Source organism: Uloborus diversus, chromosome 9, assembly GCF_026930045.1.
Source record: "Uloborus diversus isolate 005 chromosome 9, Udiv.v.3.1, whole genome shotgun sequence".
NCBI classification, from domain to species: domain Eukaryota; kingdom Metazoa; phylum Arthropoda; class Arachnida; order Araneae; family Uloboridae; genus Uloborus; species Uloborus diversus.
Window position 1 is genome coordinate 49,179,382 of NC_072739.1, and position 18,430 is coordinate 49,197,811.

At 34.7% G+C, this 18,430-nt stretch overlaps 1 protein-coding gene across 1 annotated transcript in view; it reads left to right on the top strand.

The window, feature by feature from the left end:
• The first annotated feature begins 4,217 nt into the window (after nt 1-4,217).
• Nucleotides 4,218-18,430, top strand: part of LOC129230203 (speckle-type POZ protein-like) — a 77,988-nt gene continuing 63,775 nt past the window's right edge. The window contains exons 1-2 of the mRNA XM_054864603.1: nt 4,218-4,224; nt 12,686-13,270. Of these exons, the coding sequence (XP_054720578.1) occupies nt 4,218-4,224; nt 12,686-13,270 (592 nt within the window). The remainder of the gene's footprint in view (nt 4,225-12,685; nt 13,271-18,430) is intronic.

Genomic DNA, 18,430 nt, shown 5'->3' on the forward strand with positions numbered 1-18,430 from the left:
ACATCACCAAACTTGTTATACTAAGCGAAAGGTATTAACAATTAACTAAACTAATGAAAATACATGAAATTTATAATACGAGCAACGCAATAGGAACAGTTTAACGCTTAAATGAAATCCATTTTATTTATGCGTAATAATGCTTGCAGCACATAATAATTGAAGTAATTTGAAACAGATAGCTAATACGATTTTTAATATATATTTCGACACTTTCAAAAAATTTTTACTCAATTATTGATTTTCTTTTTACTATGCATTTGTGGTAAACTCGAGTTACACAAAATCAAATTTCTGTTCGTTGCAAAAAGTAGCATGAAACAATTAGCTGTTGATAAAACACAAACTTAACATAACAACTTTTAAGACAGTTTAAATAATACACTTACCCTACTACACGCTACAATGGAAAATGGAATTGGTGCTATATATTTTTTTGTGTTGTAAATTTTTTAAAACTGTTTGATGACCCGGAGTTACACGAACTCGGAACGTTTCAATCTGGTCAGTGACAAAATTACAGCACTTCGACTGGCAATATTTCGTAAACTTGAGGAGCCAATTGAACAGTGTTTCCCAACTTTTTCAAATCACGACCCCCTTTTCGCCAACTAAACATCCTGCGACCCCTTATGTGTCCTCAATGTATGTGTGTGTGCGTCTGCGCAGACATTGCGCATATTTTATATCATAGCTCAAGTTGCTTGAGTAATGGTTTTTCTTATTTCTGCAATAATTGCAGAAAAAAAGGTTATCTCGATAATGTTAAACAAAAAGCACTTTCAAAATACTTGTGTCCTAGCAGTGGCGAACATAGACTAATAATGAGAGTAGACCGAGCTTTCCCAGACTTGCTGATGAAAAAATTGGTTCATGGATACATCATGTGACTAGTGGGAGGCTTGGCGAAAACTTTGGCAGCATGGTTGCTAGATGGCAGGATTATCTATAGTTTGGCACTCGACATGTATTTTAAGACGTAATGTGTTTTTATTATAATTTTTTCCAGGTGCAGAGATTGAACTGTTTTTCTTTTAGTTATGCATTATTTTGACATTAGTAATTAGTTTTTGATCAGTTTTCAGTAACTTTTATTTCATTTGGAACTGCTACGTCAGCGTTGGCGTGAACGTAATGGCATAAACGTTTTGCGTTAACGCAAAAATGTACTAATCGGGTATTTTAAATTAAAATTGTAGGTAAAAATCTTACGTTTGCCGATTCTTTTTGTGCGCTTGCATCTTTAATTGCTTAGAGAGATTGAAATTGGTTAAAGAAAATGCACAATACTATCTAAACGAAAAACTCACTATATTAACAAAATATTTACAACTTAGAATAACAAATTTACAAATGGGACTCCATAAAAGATCATTCTTCCGTGTTCCATCAATTCTATTTATTTTATTTCTCGCGAGCGTTGATCGTCTGCTACGATCAACGCCTGCTGTTGCTAGGATATCCACCAGTCACATGGTTTGATTTATGAACAGCAAAAGGGTTGCCATAGCTCGGTCTATTCTTATTATTAGTCTATAGTGGCGAATGCATGATTTGATTTTCTCCAATTTTCATCGAAGTGAAAGAAGGTCTTTACTTTTAACAAGGCAGTCACGAAAAATTGGGAGGAGGGCGTTTCAAAGACTCTCAATTTTTTTTTCAATTACACAAATAGCAAGAGAGAGAGAGAAAATCTAGATTTATGATTGAAGATGAGGAGGTGGAGGTGTCATTACTTGCATATGAGTAATCAAATTAAGAGAATGGTGTTATATAAGCGGAGAAATATAGAATTCACTGACACACAAAAATAATCTTCAGTCGTATGTGTAACATTGGCCCAAACTCGGAAATTACTCGAAATCTTTAAGTTCTAAATTGCAGTTTATACTATCTCTGGTGATACTCTGAAGAGGAGAGGTTCAGGGACTTTTATGAACGGTTTAAGCTCGAAGACGGTCTTCGAAATTTCTTGAAGTTGAAGTCCTAAAAATAAAGTTTTAGACGGTGTTTAACGATGGGAAAAGGGGGGAAGGGAGATGGATCTCTCTAATTTTTCGAAAACGAAAATGATCTGTTCTAAATAGATCTGTTCCTGCAATAGAACGTAAGTTTGCAAATAGAGCTCTGCATGATTTGTCTTCTTGGTGACTAAAATTTATGCTTCTATCTTAAGGCAAAACAAAGTTACAGAGACGTTAGAAGCGCTCTGAGTGTCTTATAAAAATTTTCCATTCAGCCCATTATTGAAGATAGAAAAAAAGTTTTATTAATACTGCCATACACATTATATATATATATATATATATATATATATATATATATATATATATATATATATATATATATATATATATGCGGTTGAACTTACTTTTCATAACAATGAAAAGAAGACATTTTTTTTTTCAAAGACACTTTATTTTACTGGGAAATTTATGAAAAACCGTGAAATTCCGAAACTTTCCACCGAAATAATCACTGATGTTTCGGAATTTTTATACAGTGAGTGACCTCCCATGACCTCATATCGGGTGCTGTTCATAAAATTTGATCACCAAAAGTAGCTTCGGGACTCTCTCCCTTATTTTTCAAAACTGAAGACTCCCGAAATGTAATTTTAGGCTCACCTTGATTGCTTTAAGGGAGGTCATGACCCGGCCCCCTCCTTTTTTACTCGAAGACGTTGTTACATTAAACCTTGCTCATTTTTGAACTTTTATTGAACGCTATGAAATGTATAAAATACACCGCCAGCTCAGTCCATTCCATTCCATTCCATTCCAGCCGAGGACTGCAACTTCGTGCTTATTAGCACTCATCAGCCCGGCATAGGAAAGTGACTGAGCTGGAGATGGAAAACCTCTTATGGAAGCCAAGAGGACCAAACAAACTGGTAGCTAATGTAGAATTAGCACAGACCAGCCGAGTGACCGAAGCAATGGTTCGGTTCAACTCGAAAATTGATGGCAAAGCATGGTATATTCAGTAAATTACCGTATTTCTGCTTTAGCCAGGGCTAAAGCAGAAATACATGAAATACACCGCCAGCTCAGTCAATTCCAGCCGAGGACTGCAGTTTCGTGCTTATTAGCACTCATCAGCCCAGCATAGGAAAGTGACTGAGCTGAGATGGAAAAGATTAAGGTTTTCCATCTCCAGCTCAGTCACTTTCCTATGCCAGGCTGATGAGTGCTAATAAGCACGAAACTGCAGTCCTCGGTTGGAATTGACTGAGCTGGCGGTGTATTTCATGAATTTCTGCTTTAGCCCTGGCTAATGGGCGGTATATTACTGAATATGCTAAGAAATGTATTGAATTTTAATAAATATTTTTCACAGATTTGAATAAATTCTTTCTTTCAATTAAAAAAAAGTTTTTCTTTTTTTTTAATGCTAACAAATGTTGATCAGTGTGCGTTAAAAGAACAAGACATCGTATGAAAATGTGAGCCCAGACGAATCTTTTGCAACAAAAACTAAAATAACACCGGGTCTCATTTTCGATGTGGGGAAGCGCATAATTCGTTCTTTTCATTCAATCAGAGTTTATTTTTTGATGTGACCTTGACATCTTTCGCAAGAGAAATTTAATCGAAATTTCTTCATTTTTGGCTTTTAACTTCGGTGGCTACTGTAGGTGTAGAAAACACGTGTCAAACCGGTTGCAAAACTCCCGTATGCTTCTCATACAAGTACGGTTCTACATTGAGTTTCGGTTTTATCTTGCTAGAAGGAGGGCGGTTTCAGTGCGTTTAATTTTCTTTTGCTAAAATAAATAAATTTACCAAATGGAATACGCAGATTGTTCAACTGGAGCCTACCGTACTCAGAATTGCACGTATTTACTCGTTTTATGGAAGATCGATTTCGTTGATAAAATCTATTCAGAGGACAATTTTTTTGAGAGAAAAAGAAAAAGTCCCGTTTTCCGCCTGTGGTCTGCCGATTGGCAACTCTGTGTGAAGGAATCGATTCTCCAGGGAAGTGACATGGATATTTTCCTAGAAAGAGTATCTTCAGAAGTTGCTCAACATGACTTCAAGTGCAGATTTTTTCTTCAAACTTCCGGCAAAACTTATCATTCGAAGAAATTCTCAATGTCTTTTACAATGGATAACAAGCTCGGAATATGTAATTTTATCGCGAAGAGTCACGTAGTAACGAGAAACAGCGAAACTGTTTGTTTTGACAAGTCGCGTACATTGTGCTGCGAGATCATGTCAAGTAAGCATCTCAATGGAAAAAAACGTAGAGGTAGAATCTTACTTTCTTACTTAATTACCTGATTGAAGTTATCTATTATTCCTTTTATTTTGGTGAATCTAGACATAGGGTAACGGTACCAGTAACAGACAAGGGTCTAGTAACGTACAGTCATAGGTTTGGGTTCAAATAATAAGAATTTTAGGTGGATTAAACTGATTTTGCTGTGGTCCAGAAGGTGCAACCATCTACTATAATCAGAGTGAATTTTATGAGCCAGTTGGTATTTACAAGGCAGTGGCGGAAGGTTATGAACAGACACCATGAGGTCAGCTGGTGTTTCATGTTCATTTTAATTTAATAAGGCTTTAGTCCTAAAAAACTTTTGGACATTTTGAAGAGAAAAAGGGAATTTTGTCTAATACTCATCCTTTCCTCATCATATCTGTTACTGGGTATCATCAGATTTTCGGTGCCTGTTAAATAAGGGTCGGCAAAGTGCCATTTCGTTGTGAACGCATAATACATTTTAGTTTAATCTAATATTGTAATTAAATATTATAGCTTTAATCTAGATAGTGTAATGTTTAGGCTATGATCAATAGATGTAGTGAGAAACAAAGATATGCAAGTGGCAATATTAAAAATTTGGAGACAGCCAGTACAAATGGTAGGTGAACCCCTCCTCTCTCTTGGGGCAAGGGATAGTACTAGTAGCCTTGGTAGGTGCTGCTGTACAGCATGATTTAGAAAAAAAAATCAATGAAAGCCTACCTATGACGAAATCTTTATACGCGTTTTACTCAAAACTTGACAATGTCCACTTGTATCCCTTTGCTTCTCTTTGCCTCAATTGTAGTATTTTATTTATTTTTTTACAAAGAAAGGAAAACTTACGGTCTTATTCTAGAAAAAATCGGAAGGATTCCGCTTCGGATAGACGTCATGACTCCTCTCTGAGCTAAGGCCACTATAAAAGGGGCTTATCCGACATTTTGGTTAAAAATAATGCAGGGACACAAAATTAGTTTTTTTTTTTAAAGCCTCGTTGCAGAAAACTGGTGCCCAAGCTTTAGCTGAGTTGCCTGATTGATGTTTGATTACTTTATTTAGTAAATGAAAAAAACTTTAAAAACAAATTAGGTATAGAAATGTCGCTCATTACAGAAACATTTCCCGATACATTTTTGTTGAAATTGTGATTTAAGTTATCTTTCTAGATTTACCTTAAGTGACTTTTTACTCAACTTATCATCTATTGTCTTACGACATAGCAACCAGCGAATATTATTACGTATTTATAAATACTAGAAACAGGGTTGAATCTAAAGCCGTCTTGAAACCAAAATATCGGATAAGTCGGCCTGTCCCTTTATAGGGGTTCTAGTCTGTGCGTATACGGTTTGAGGGAATTGTTATGACGTCAATTCGAAGCGGAATGATTCCGGTGGGTGCCGGAATAAGTCACTTATTTACACTTGCGATTTTTTCTAGGATTATGTCAAGTGAAGCGTAAGTATATCACATGTGGATATTAAGTAACAGTGCCAATCGTCTCATTAATAATATGAAAGGGACTGTGCACAACAGCCTCACCTAGATCCTAGCTTGCCTCAAAAAACCTTGCATTTATTTCTTGGATTTCGTATGCTATAACATTAACAAATTAAAAAAAAAAAAAAAAAAAAATTGTGTAGTAATGGCTAATTTGGCGTCTGAAATTATCTGGATTTGAATTTAGTGTGTAGTAATCAAAACTTCAGTTTTCCTGATCAGCTTCAGTTTCCTTTTGTTCTACTTGTTTTAACTACATATAGTAGGAAGGATTGAAGGACGTGACCACATATCAGCGTTCCAAGTTGGAGGAAGGCTTCGAGTTCGAACGGTTGAGAACTGTTGAAAAGGAATTTATACAAAATGATTAATGTGTTCCAACTAGTGATGTAAAATACCAATGTATTTATTGTAGTGTATATCCGGGTAAATCCTCAAAAAGAGTACTTATTTTTCAGTGAACTTTTCAGTGGACGCCGGTTAATTGAATCAGCCACTTCAATAAATCAAATGTTCAAAAACAGAACAAAATCCATCTTTATTAAATTAGCCGATTTATTGAATCAGCCACTTTATAGAATCACAACCATTTAGAACAATGGTGATTCATATAAGCAGCGGCCACTGTATTTACAAAAAATACCCATATTTGGGTATGATATGATATCGCAATGTGAGAAAAACTTTTTTACCAGTTTTTTATTGTATAGATCTACAACATTTTTCGAGTAATAAAACATTTGCTGATTTACAATTTTTGGTTAATTTACAAGAAAAGAATGTTGAGTGGGGTTTCAAAATGATAAGCAGAATTAGTAGTAAAAGATATAGCAGCAATTACGGGAGAATATTGTGGTACGGTTTCAAAAGTCCATCAAATTATCGCAGAAGCAACCCTGATGGAACAATTTAAAAACTCCTAAGATAACGTTTGTAAAAAAAAAGGGAAAGAAAAATTGCATGTTAACTTGAAGTGATTATATTTCTGAAAGTAATAAATCAAGCATATTACAAAATTTGCTAATCTTGTTAGAAAACTATGATATAAAGTACTTTTGCCTAAAACATTGCTCAACAATATTAGTTTTCTTTTAATTTATTGGAAAATAATTTCAAAAAAAAAAAAAAAAACTTGAAATTGAGAAATGTGAAAGGTAAAATTCATAAACGATTTATTTTCTCGTAGTATTTTTTTTATCGATTTTGAGCTCTGTTTCTTTTGCTCTATCACCCCATCTTAGTGTAGAAGCTTCCAAGTATAGAATATGTGAGCTTTGCCGTTTTTCAGATTTAGACTGTAGTGTACTTAATAGTTTTGCCAATGTCTGTACCTATAAACCAGAGTTTTCCATCCAAACTTGTGTTACCATCTTTTTAAAAAAAGCATTATAACAAGCATAATAAGTGTGAACAAGGAAATTAAGAGTTTAAAGCATAACTTTTCCAGTAATCGTTATTAAATCTTTTGAAAATCAAACCTATTTCATCAGCATTTTGTATTTAAAATTAGTATTTGTACAAAAACCTCATTGCAGAAAACAGGTGCCCAAGCTTTAGATGTGTTGGCTGATTGATGTTTGATTATTTTATCCTGCAGATGAAGATAATTTAATTAATACAAATTAAAAACAATTAAGGTGTGAAAATGAGGTTAGTTACAGTAAACATTTCCCGATACAGTTTTGCTGAATTTGAGAATTAAGTTATCTTTCTAAATTAACCTTAAGTGACAGTTTACTTTACTTAACATCTATTATTTTACGACATAGCAAACAGCGAATATTATTACATATTTATAAATACTAGAAACAAGGTTCGATCCCAAGTTGTCCTGGAACCAAAATTTTGGATAAGTCGGCCTGTCCATTTCAGAAGGTTCTAGGTTAGGACCAGTTTACATGATGCGTTGCGATTACGCTAGCGCTTGAGTGAATTACCTATAGCGATCCATGAGAGCGCTCATGTTGCGTCAAGCACTGATTTCAATGCAGTAATTTGGAAATTTACTTGCTATCTGTTTTTTTTTTTTTTTGACGTATAATAGTCGAAATCGTTTTTAACGAGCCCTGATTTAACGAGGATATCAGCAATATTTGTTTGGCAAAATGTTAAATCTATGGGAGCATAACTCGCTTTTAACAAGAAGACCTCGCTGAAAGCGAGCAATATTTTTGGGATTCATAAAATTTCCAACGACTTCTAGCTCAACTTATCGTTTCTAGGAGATAAAATTTCCAACGACTCAACTTATTGTTTCTTGAAGAGATTCTTTTTCGCATTTCAAAGTCAACCTAAAGTTACAGACGAGTCATAAACCCTGAAACGAAGTGATGACGGTCCATTTTTTAATATTTGTTGTAAAGAAGCACCTGAAAGTTAAATACTTAGTGAGACCAATATTATCGTTTATAAAATACCGTAATGCAAATTCAAAAGGGGAGGAAAAAGGGGAAGAAAGCGACGACAATAACAACGAATGTGAAGACATTGAGTCTATCCTCTACAAACTTGATAGCTTTTGATGCGCAGACAAAATTCTAACCTTCTTCAGAGCCATGGGTGACAATGACGATATTTCTCGGGCATGAGCTTTCCTCAAAAAACAATAATACAAGAGAGAGACAATAAGGCAGCTCAAAGCAAATTGACCAACTTTTTTGATTCTGTACGGAAATAAAAGAACAAACAAATCAAGCATGTATGAGTTGTCCTGACTGTTTTTTTTTCGCCAACCCGTTTTTTACGAGCACTCGGTTATAACGAGAAAATTTTGCGGCCCCTTCGTGCTCGTTATAAGCGAGTTCGACTGTACTCCAGCCTTGGTTTGTTGAAGGTCTCAGATCTATCGTTTTTTTTTTCGCCAACCCGTTTTTTACGAGCTTCGTTTTTTTTTTCGCCAACCCGTTTTTTACGAGCACTCGGTTATAACAAGGAAATTTTGCGGCCCCTCCGTGCTCGTTATAAGCAAGTTCGACTGTACTCCTATTTTGGTTTATTGAAGGTCTCAGATAATGTTTTCTTCTTTAATCCTGTTATGCTGTATGTGAGTAATGCACTTTATTTGCTTGTTGTTTTTGGGACTTGTAGAAGAGTGTCTCCAGGGTTTTCTGCGCATTCCATTTTTTGGATCTCGGACATTCTTGATTAGTTAATATAATATCACATTTTTTTCTACTCAGCTCCTCGTTTTAGTTCATTCTATTTTTTCTACGCAAACCAAACGAACTTTTCATTTCTATTAAATTCACTGTTGGAAAAGGTGAAAAGGTCATTCACTACTAGCATATAATTTTCAGATCTTTTAAAACGCAGTCCTCTCATTGTAAATTGTTTTGCGGTTCCAGGTTACTAGAGTTTGCGATCTTGCTAATGGCTTTTGCCCAGAGGTCTGTTTTCTATATCTTTGTCCTACCGCATTGGCATGGTTGAATTTTGTCTCAGTCAAAACTTGTTTGTGTGCGTGTGGTCCTGGCGTTGCCGACGCGACTCTTAGATGTGTAATTTAGGAACACGTTTTAAATTTATTTTTCGTCTCGAATCATTACTTGATTTTTTTTCTTCGGTGTTGGCTTGCTCTTTCTTTTATAGATTAAATTCTCAGTAAAATGATATGCCCCTCCCCGGTCCTGTTTTGGATTAGTGTTATAATATATTTCTATTTCTATTTTTTTTAGAAAATTATGTTTTGATATACAGTTATGGATGAGTCCTTTTTGTAAGTTAATATGTTTTTATTCTATGTTTAGCTTGTATCCATATAATACTTCTCAATACGAAAAAATCATAATTGAGTCCCTACCCAATATTCATTCTTACCATTTTCTTTTGTATCATTCTTTTCACAAAATTCCAATACACTTATCTCCCTCTTTAGTAGTCGTAACAAAATTCATAAAACGATTTTTACATTTATAAAAAGTTTTCTTAAGAATTCTTTAGGGGCATTAATTTTCATTGTGATCTCGTGACTTAATAAATGTTGTTGCATTTTATTAAGATTTACAGATTTTTTAAATTGCTGTTATAAATGCATTTGTTGCTGGATTAGCACTGGAGTTTTAATAATACAACTAGTGGTACCCGCACGGCTTAGCCTGTAGTTGAAAAATTAAAAGGTAGTTTTGTTCGCCTGTATATTTACAAATAATTGATGACGAATTTCTCGCCAATTTTGCTTGCCAATGTTACGGTTCCACGTTATCATAATTTCGTAATTTATTCTTCCACGTTGTGATAATTTGTTCGGTAAAATTTTCTTAAAATTGGAATAGAAAAAGAATAAAATCGAATTTTCGAATAGTCGCTTCGAGGTGCAGATCCCCATGCTACAAATTACCTTTGTGCGGAATTTCCTTTGTGAAAATTGACCGAATGGTCAAGGTGCTATGCGCGTCACAGACATCCAGACAGAGATCCAGACATCCAGACAGAGAGACTTTCAGCTTTATTATTAGTAAAGATGTTTGTGATGTGTGACTACCGATGTTATGGGAAGGCGATCATCCGGTTTACAGTCGAAAACTGACGCATGTGCAGTGGCCGCCGCTTATGTGAATCACGTTTGTTCTAAACATGTTTGACTCCACAAAGCGGCTGATTCAATAAAGCAGCGAATTCAATAAAGCTGGATTTCGTTCTGTTCTTGACAATTTGATTCATTAAAACGGTTGAGTCAATTAACCATTGATACAATTAACCGGCGTCCACTGTATTACTTTTCAGGAATCGGGGGTGTTCACCGGAGAGTTTTATTAATGTATTGTTTAAGCTTTGACTTCGATGGGATGGAAATACGAACACCCGGTTTATAAGCAGAATCTGACGTATTTGTTAGTTTGAGGGACAATTTGTAGGGTAAATTGTGATAGTTGGTGACAAGTGAGAGATAGAGAGGGTGTAACAAGAAGTGTGACATCACGCATTTTTGGAAGAATATTGTTGTTATAAATTCATAAATTTTACAACACACATTATATATGTGCATTTATAACGCATTATTGTTGTTATAAATGCATTGGTTGCTGGATCACGCAGAGTTTTATTAATGTACTGTTAAGCTTTAATTTCGATGAGATGGAAACGCGAGCATCCGGTTTATTAGCGGAATCTGACACATCTATTAGTTTGCAGGGACAATTTGTAGGTAAATTGTGACAGTTGGTGACAAGTCAGAGAGAGAACATAACAAGAATGTGACATCACGCATTTTTGGAAAAATATTGCTATTATAAACTCTCACGTTTCACTGTAAAATAAATCCGAAACGTTGCTGATTATTTCCGTGGAGCGTTGAGGAATTTCACCCATTTCCCCATAAAACCAATCATCTTTGCAAAATAGTTTCCTTAGTTGCTTCAAGAAGCACGAATGCAGACTCTTCACTGGCGTGAAAAATGTTTTTAACTACCAATTTAAAGATTAACTGAGTGTATTTATTAAGTGTATCGTCTTTAGCATGACTCCGATCCGTCGAAGTTGATTAAGCTCCCAAATGAGAGCGAATAAGTCTCTGGATAGCAGGCGCTTGGTTCTCACTTGCTCTTCTACCGTAGCGGTGAGTGCATGGTTGCATTGGTGCTGCGGAAGCTGTCTTCGTAACTCTAGAAGGTCCTAAACAATTACATAAAACTTGCCGGATTTCTCTTGAAAGCACTGGACTAGCTTTAACCGGTGAGATCTCCATATTCTTCAGGAGGGATTCGAGGATAATTTCAGGAAGGTTACTGATTTTAACGGACAACTTTCCTGGTTTTTGCAAGATATGTTACTGGCAGAAATTAGGCGTATCAGCTGCCAATTAATTTCTAGGAACGTTTATGAATCGTTTTTATAGTGTTTGCTATACGTACACTTATAACACATTATTGCTGTTATAAATGCATTCATTGCTGGATCAACCGGAGTTATACGATTGTACTGTTTCAAGTTTGTCTCAGATGAAACGGAAAGTCGAACATCCGATTTACAGGCGAAAGTGGACGCATTTATTAGTTTGCAGGGATAGACTGTCTACAAGTAATTTCACCCTTTCAGGGGGGAGAGGAGTTCGTGAATTGTGACATATTGTGGCAAGGGAGAGAGAGAGAGAGAGTTACAAGACGTGTGACATCATGCATTTTTAACTGGAATATTTTTTATGAAAAATTGCGTGACAAATGACAAAAAGGGTAAGGGGTGCAGTGCGACACATCAAGATAAAGAGGGAGGGGCAAAAAATGAAAAAAGTGTTGCATCTTTTATAGACAACATCATGCTTGTTTGTCGTTACAGATGTGTGCTACCCTCTAATTTTAACAACGCCAAATTGAAATGCGCGCAACACGCGTATTATTTTGTTCTCCCCCCCCCTCAGTGGCTCAGCGAAGGAGGGGGGGGGGGCAGTTGACAGTGAAAACACCGCCCCAGAGGCATTAGTTTTAACATAAATGCAAATTATAAAACATTAGTTTATTCATATAAACGGGCTGTTTTGATCAAAAAAGGAAGAAGGTAGTTTTTATCAAAAAATTCTCTTCAGAAAGTACTTTTGTTAAAAAAAAAAAAAAAAAAAAAAAAAACCCTCCAAAACGTATTTTTGGTCAAAAAAAAAAAAAAAAAAAACTCCTTCAGAAAGTATTTTGGATCAAAAAAACCTCTCCAGAAGGTAAATTTGATCAATAAACCATCTCCAGAAGGTATTTCTGGCTGTGCTAGTGTACTCCCATCATTTAGATATAATCGTCTTAATCGCTGCTTGCCAATTTCTTGTTAAAAGTGGCAAGACAGTAGTTGTTTCATGAGAACAAATTGGTGGTAGGATCATTGTAGAAATCAATATGTGCGCGTCTAAACTACTTAATTGTTCATGTTTAGGTTTTAATGTCGGGCATGTTTAATGCAACTTATTTGCTGATTTATGAGCTTACTAACATTTACTTCTTTTTCACAGAGTCCCTGATAATTCATTTTCCTACTCCTGAGAAAAGCTGCAGCGAACTGATACACAAAGAGAGCTCTTTTGATGTCATCATTAAAATAGGAAACCAGGAGATTTTAGCCCATAAGTTAGCTTTAAGGACATCATCAGCTGTATTCGACGCCATGTTCGAACATAATATGAAGGAAAATTTACACAGTAGCATCGAAATAACTGATATGAGTGCTTCTACTATGCGGTGCATGCTGTTTTACATGTACCACGGATATGTACCCCCGATGTCTTTCAACGCAGCTTACTGTTTGTACCACGCAGCAGACAAATACTTGCTTTTGGAGCTGAAGCAGTTTTGTGTGAATGTCATGAATCATACTTTGACCCTTGAAACTCTTCGAGATGTTGCCTTGACGTCAGAATTCTTCCAAGACGATTCTTTAAAATATTCTATTCTTCGACTATTTTCTGAGTTAGGTCATGAAAATGTGATATCCAGTCCCCAGTGGCAGGCTTTAGAGGCGGAAAAACCGGATTTAGCCAACGACATTAAAGATACATTTGCAATTAGTCAAGATCGGTATACACGATACAACTGCAGATGTAAGGTACATTTCGTAGAAGGAGTCCTACATTCGAGTTGACTACTTTTTTAGAACTCAGAAACTTTGTCTTTGAAGGATTTTAGTAGTTTTTTATTTGGCTGAAATGCATTTTTAAAGACTTTTGTATTATTCATTGATTATTTTCCGAACTATTTGATTTCTTGTTCTCAGTGACAGGATTTAGAGGCGGAAAAACTATAGTTGATAAAAGATAGTAATGATGCATTTGTAAGTCGTTAAGAGCGATACACTCGACACATTTGCAGATGTAAGGTACACTTCGTAGACGGACTCGTATATTCGAGCCAAATGCTTTCACCTATTTAGAATTAAGAAACTCTGTCTCCAAAGAACCTTAGTAGTTTTATTAGAATGAAATGCTTTTTAAATACTTTTGTATTATTCATTCACTAATTTCTGAATTATGTCATGAAAATTAGATTTCTAGTTCCCAGTGACAGGATTTAAAGGCGGAAGAACTAAAATTTTCAAAAATGTTGACGATACCCAGCTAGAAAAAGTTTGTACAAAAAGTGCAAAAAAAAAAAAAAAGTGCACAGAATCTGGGCATATTCCACACTTTTGTTTTGGCACAAAAAGTGCAAACTGAATTGTGCAAAATAAGTGCAAACATTTACATTTGCAATTTGTCAAGATTGATAGACTCGATACTATTGCAGATGTGAGATACACTTCGTAAACGGACTCTTATATTCGAGTCAAATGCTTTCACCTTTTTAGAATTAAGAAACTTTGTCGTCAAAGAACCTTAGTAGTTTTTTATTAGTATGAAATGCTTTTTTAAAAGCTTTTGTATTATTCATTCACCAATTTCTGAATTAGGTCATGAAAACTAGATGTCTAGTTCCCAGTGACAGGATTTAGAGGCAGAAGTACTAGAATTAGTCAAATATATGGAAGATGCATTTGCAATTTGTCAAAATCTATATACACGATACAATTGCAGATGTATGGTACACTTAGTAGAAGAATTCCTATATTTGAATTCATCCTTTAACATTTTGAGAACTAAGAACCTTTGTCTTCGAAGAACCTTAGTAATTTTTTATTTGTATGAAATGATTTCTAAAAGACTTTTGTATTATTCAATCTCTTATTTTCCTATTTACAATTTGATCTCTGAAACTCATGCTTTGTTTTCGAATTTCTAATCATTGGCTAACTTACTAATCATTGGCTTTCTGAAATACAGCCATGTACGGTAACTTTAACCAAGTGGCAATCAACCAACTTGCACCATTTTGTGTTCATTATTCATTTGTTATTTTAAAGCACATTTTTCTTCAAACAAAACTGTCGGAGGCATAATTCTGCACTCTGATGAAACTAATATGATCAGTATTCTACATCCTTTAAATTGGAAGTTACTGATTGGAGACTATTCTTGAATGTTGATTTATTTTTTATGAAACTTTTCACACTGTGTTCTAATATTCTATGCAATACACAGGGGCACGGGCGCCCCGAACTCCAACTTTTGGGAGGGTGGAAGCCCTCAATATGCCAAATGGAACTCAAAATTTTGCTGAATGATGATAATTTTGCCGAATGGAACTCTAAATTTCGAACGAATGATGAGAACTTTGCCGAATGGACCCCGAATTTCGCCGAATGATGGGAATTTTGCCGAATCGTCAGACAAGGAATGCCGAAAAAGAGCATTTTTGGAAGATCACGATGACTTCCCGTCAAAGTGGCTCTGCTACAATATTGAATTAAATATTATATCTTACAATTTCATGAAAAAAAAAGTTGCGCGTTAAAAAGAACATCTAATTAAAAATTTCCGTACTGTTAATATTGAATCCAAAACACATTTCTTCAAATATCTCAAAACTCCTTCCTGCAGATACTGCCGTTTGCCTGAATAAGGCAATGTTGTTGTAAGTAGGGGGGGGGGGAAGGTGGCTCCGAAACATTTGACTTTTACTGCAAAAATATTGCGAAAGTGATGCAAATTAATTTCAAACCGTCTTTTCTTTTGTTGAGTCCCCCCCCCCACAACCCCAATTTTGAGGTTTTCTTAATATCTCTTTTTTAAACTACATCACTTCTAATAGTATAACAAATAAGATGTTGCATAAGTCATTAAAATTATAATGATTGACTATTTAGTACCGTACTTTAGAGTTATGAATTTTTCTCGTGAAATCTAAAAGTTCTGAGTCCTTTTTGTTGCTAAAAATTATAAGTTCCTTTGATCATGGTAAAAGTTCCTTTAATTAAGTTCCTTTTTACTCATTTTTTTTTCTTGAAACATTGCATGATTTCTGAATACCTATTTACTTTTCATGTACTTATATATTGTTTTTATTTATTTTATTGTATACATTTAACCAGCTTTTACTGCTAAAATGCTCGTTTATTTTTTAAATAGTGTGCTAGAGCCGCTATATATACAGGCCGACGCATCAGCTTAAGCCTATCTATTTTTGATCGTATTTTTCATTGTTGCGGAGATCAGGTTACCAGAGTAAAGTTTCAGGTTTTGACAAATTAGCCAAAAATAATACTTTATTTAAAAAACAATTCACGTGCCGCTAATATAATTGCTTGCAGTGAACAATCACCAAACGCGATAACTTGCGAGAAAAGACAACCACTCAAACACGCGATCTGATCCAAAATGGCTGAACTTAAGTTGATGCGACGGCTCATATATACTATAGGGGCCTTATAGTGCGCTAGTCGTCAAATTATTGCTCAATGACTGAGCACTCAGTGTCGTCTTCAAATGACGAATGGATCCAATGTACAGTGAAACCTCCTTATGTACTGTACTAACTGGGACCAAAGGCAATCCGGATGAAACAGTTTGTATGATGGATAATAATAAAATCAAATCTTTAAGCAGACAGTCTTGCTGTTCATTCCGACAAAAACAATGTCTGGTAAAAAAATTAAGCGCAGTTTTTTTTTCTACAAGATATGAAAAATCACGACATTTCTTAGGAAATAACTAATTCTTTCTCTTCAGCATCACACACGAGTGGCCTTTGAATGAAGCACAATCAGTGGTTGGAAAAACTACATTTTGTTTTGTAGCGAACTACAACTTCTTTGTTACAAATGTAGTTAACTACAACTACTTTTTTCAAAATGTAGCAACTACAAACTACTTTTGAAATGTAGTCACTACTTCGCTACTTTTCAAAAAATAAGTAAATAAAAGGCATACACAATTGGTTGTCCCTCAAAAAATGAAAGTCATTTTTTCAAGTCGCATACACTCTTGTATTCTTCTTCTTGTTTCAAAACAATCGTGAGAAAAAGTTTCATATAATTTGCGTGTAAAACAGTACTTGTATGCTAGGCCACATCGGGGGGGGGGGGGGGGGGGGAACTTTTTTTAGAAACTCAAAATTTCTGTTGATAAAACGTTGCCCCTGTACCCAACACCCCATATGTGCCACAAGAACATTTATTCAAATTAAAAAACATTTAGATATGCCACACTTTACATAAAATTTATAATTTTCTTTAAAAAATTGATTTTTTTTTTGCCAATTTTTCAGTTATCTTTTAAAACATTGCATATAAATTTAAGTTGAATATCAAGTTCAAAAATTACTGCCGAACATATTTACAGATCAACAATTACAAACGAATAATAAAAAAATAATGTATTTTGAATGAAAAATTCAACTCAACCTGGAAAAAAACCAGATCTTTGAGTACTATGTGGGAGACTTAAAAATTGCAGAAAACAAAAATTTCTATTTAACGCTAATTACCTACTTTTCTACTTTACTGTTTATATTTTTTAGCATGATAATTCGTAAAATCTTACATTTCTGAAAATATGTATCAAAAACTTAATTTTTTGAAGAAAATTATAAATGTTAGGCACGTGTGGGATATCTAAATGGTTTTTAATTCTGAATTTGTAAAAAAAAATTTTATTTTAATTTGGCCTAGCATTACACAAGTGCTGGTTCACACTTTCAGACATAATCGGCACTTGCTGCCGTTGTTCAAATTATATGATTTTTTTTTTTTTTTGACGTAAAAGGACAAAATATAAGACAGTGTGCAACTTGAAAAATCAACTTTCGATTTTTTTTTGGGGGGGGGGAGGACACCGTAATACACACACACACACACCGTAAGAGGATTGAACAAAAAAAGATTGATAAATTAGCTCATCAGAAGACATTAAGAAAACTGTCCGTTATCATATACTCTCACACACTGTAATGCTTGTATTTATTGTTAAGTTCTCCAGAACAGTTCAATTTCATCCTTTTCTATAGCATTTTCAGTAGCTTCTTTTTATTTGGTGAATACTGTCGAAAATTTAAGCCTCGCTAAAATATTTGTTTTTAAATCTTCGGTCTGTTCATATAAAATTCACCAAATTTTCAACTCGCGAAATCACCGACATATACATTTTCGCGAAAGTAAGTGCTTTTTGCAATATGAATATTGGTAAAATATGAAAATTACGACGGCAAAAAAACTAATCGCGTCAAACAGATAGAACGTATGGCGTCAAAATGAAATACCTGAGGTCAGCTCGTATTTTTATGAGTCTTATTTCTTATTGCATCCGCTGATGTACTTGTGTAAAATTTGCGCCAGTCAAATTCGTTTGAACCTTTTTTTTTCAGTTTATTTAAACGTAGTTTCCAGAATTCGCTACAAACTACTATTTTTTGTAGTTAACTACTCACTACACTACTTTTTGAAAAAAAATAGTGCGCTACACTACAAACTACTCAAAAATGTAGCTACTACAGTAGCGTCGCTACTTGTAGCGCGCTACTTCCAACCACTGAGCACAATCATCTTAAATTAGCAGATCAAAATCAAAATATATATTTGGCGTACGCATAGCTATTTTTTCAGCGTCATAACTTAAAATTATTATCTTCTAATTTTAAATTATGATCGCAAAATAGTCAATATAAATTTTAAGAAAAAAAACTTGATACGGGTTATCAACAGATTCAGATAAATGAGAGCCAGATAAACGAGGTTCTACTGTATTCAGTAGCGGATACAGACTACCAGTTTAGGGTGGTCATACTAAAGAGTCATCCCCTCCCCTAAGGCGGTTCAAAAAAAAAAAAAACTTTTTTTCAGCTACAGTCCAGGACGCTCCCCCCCCCCTTTTTTTTAGACTTACTAATAGTAT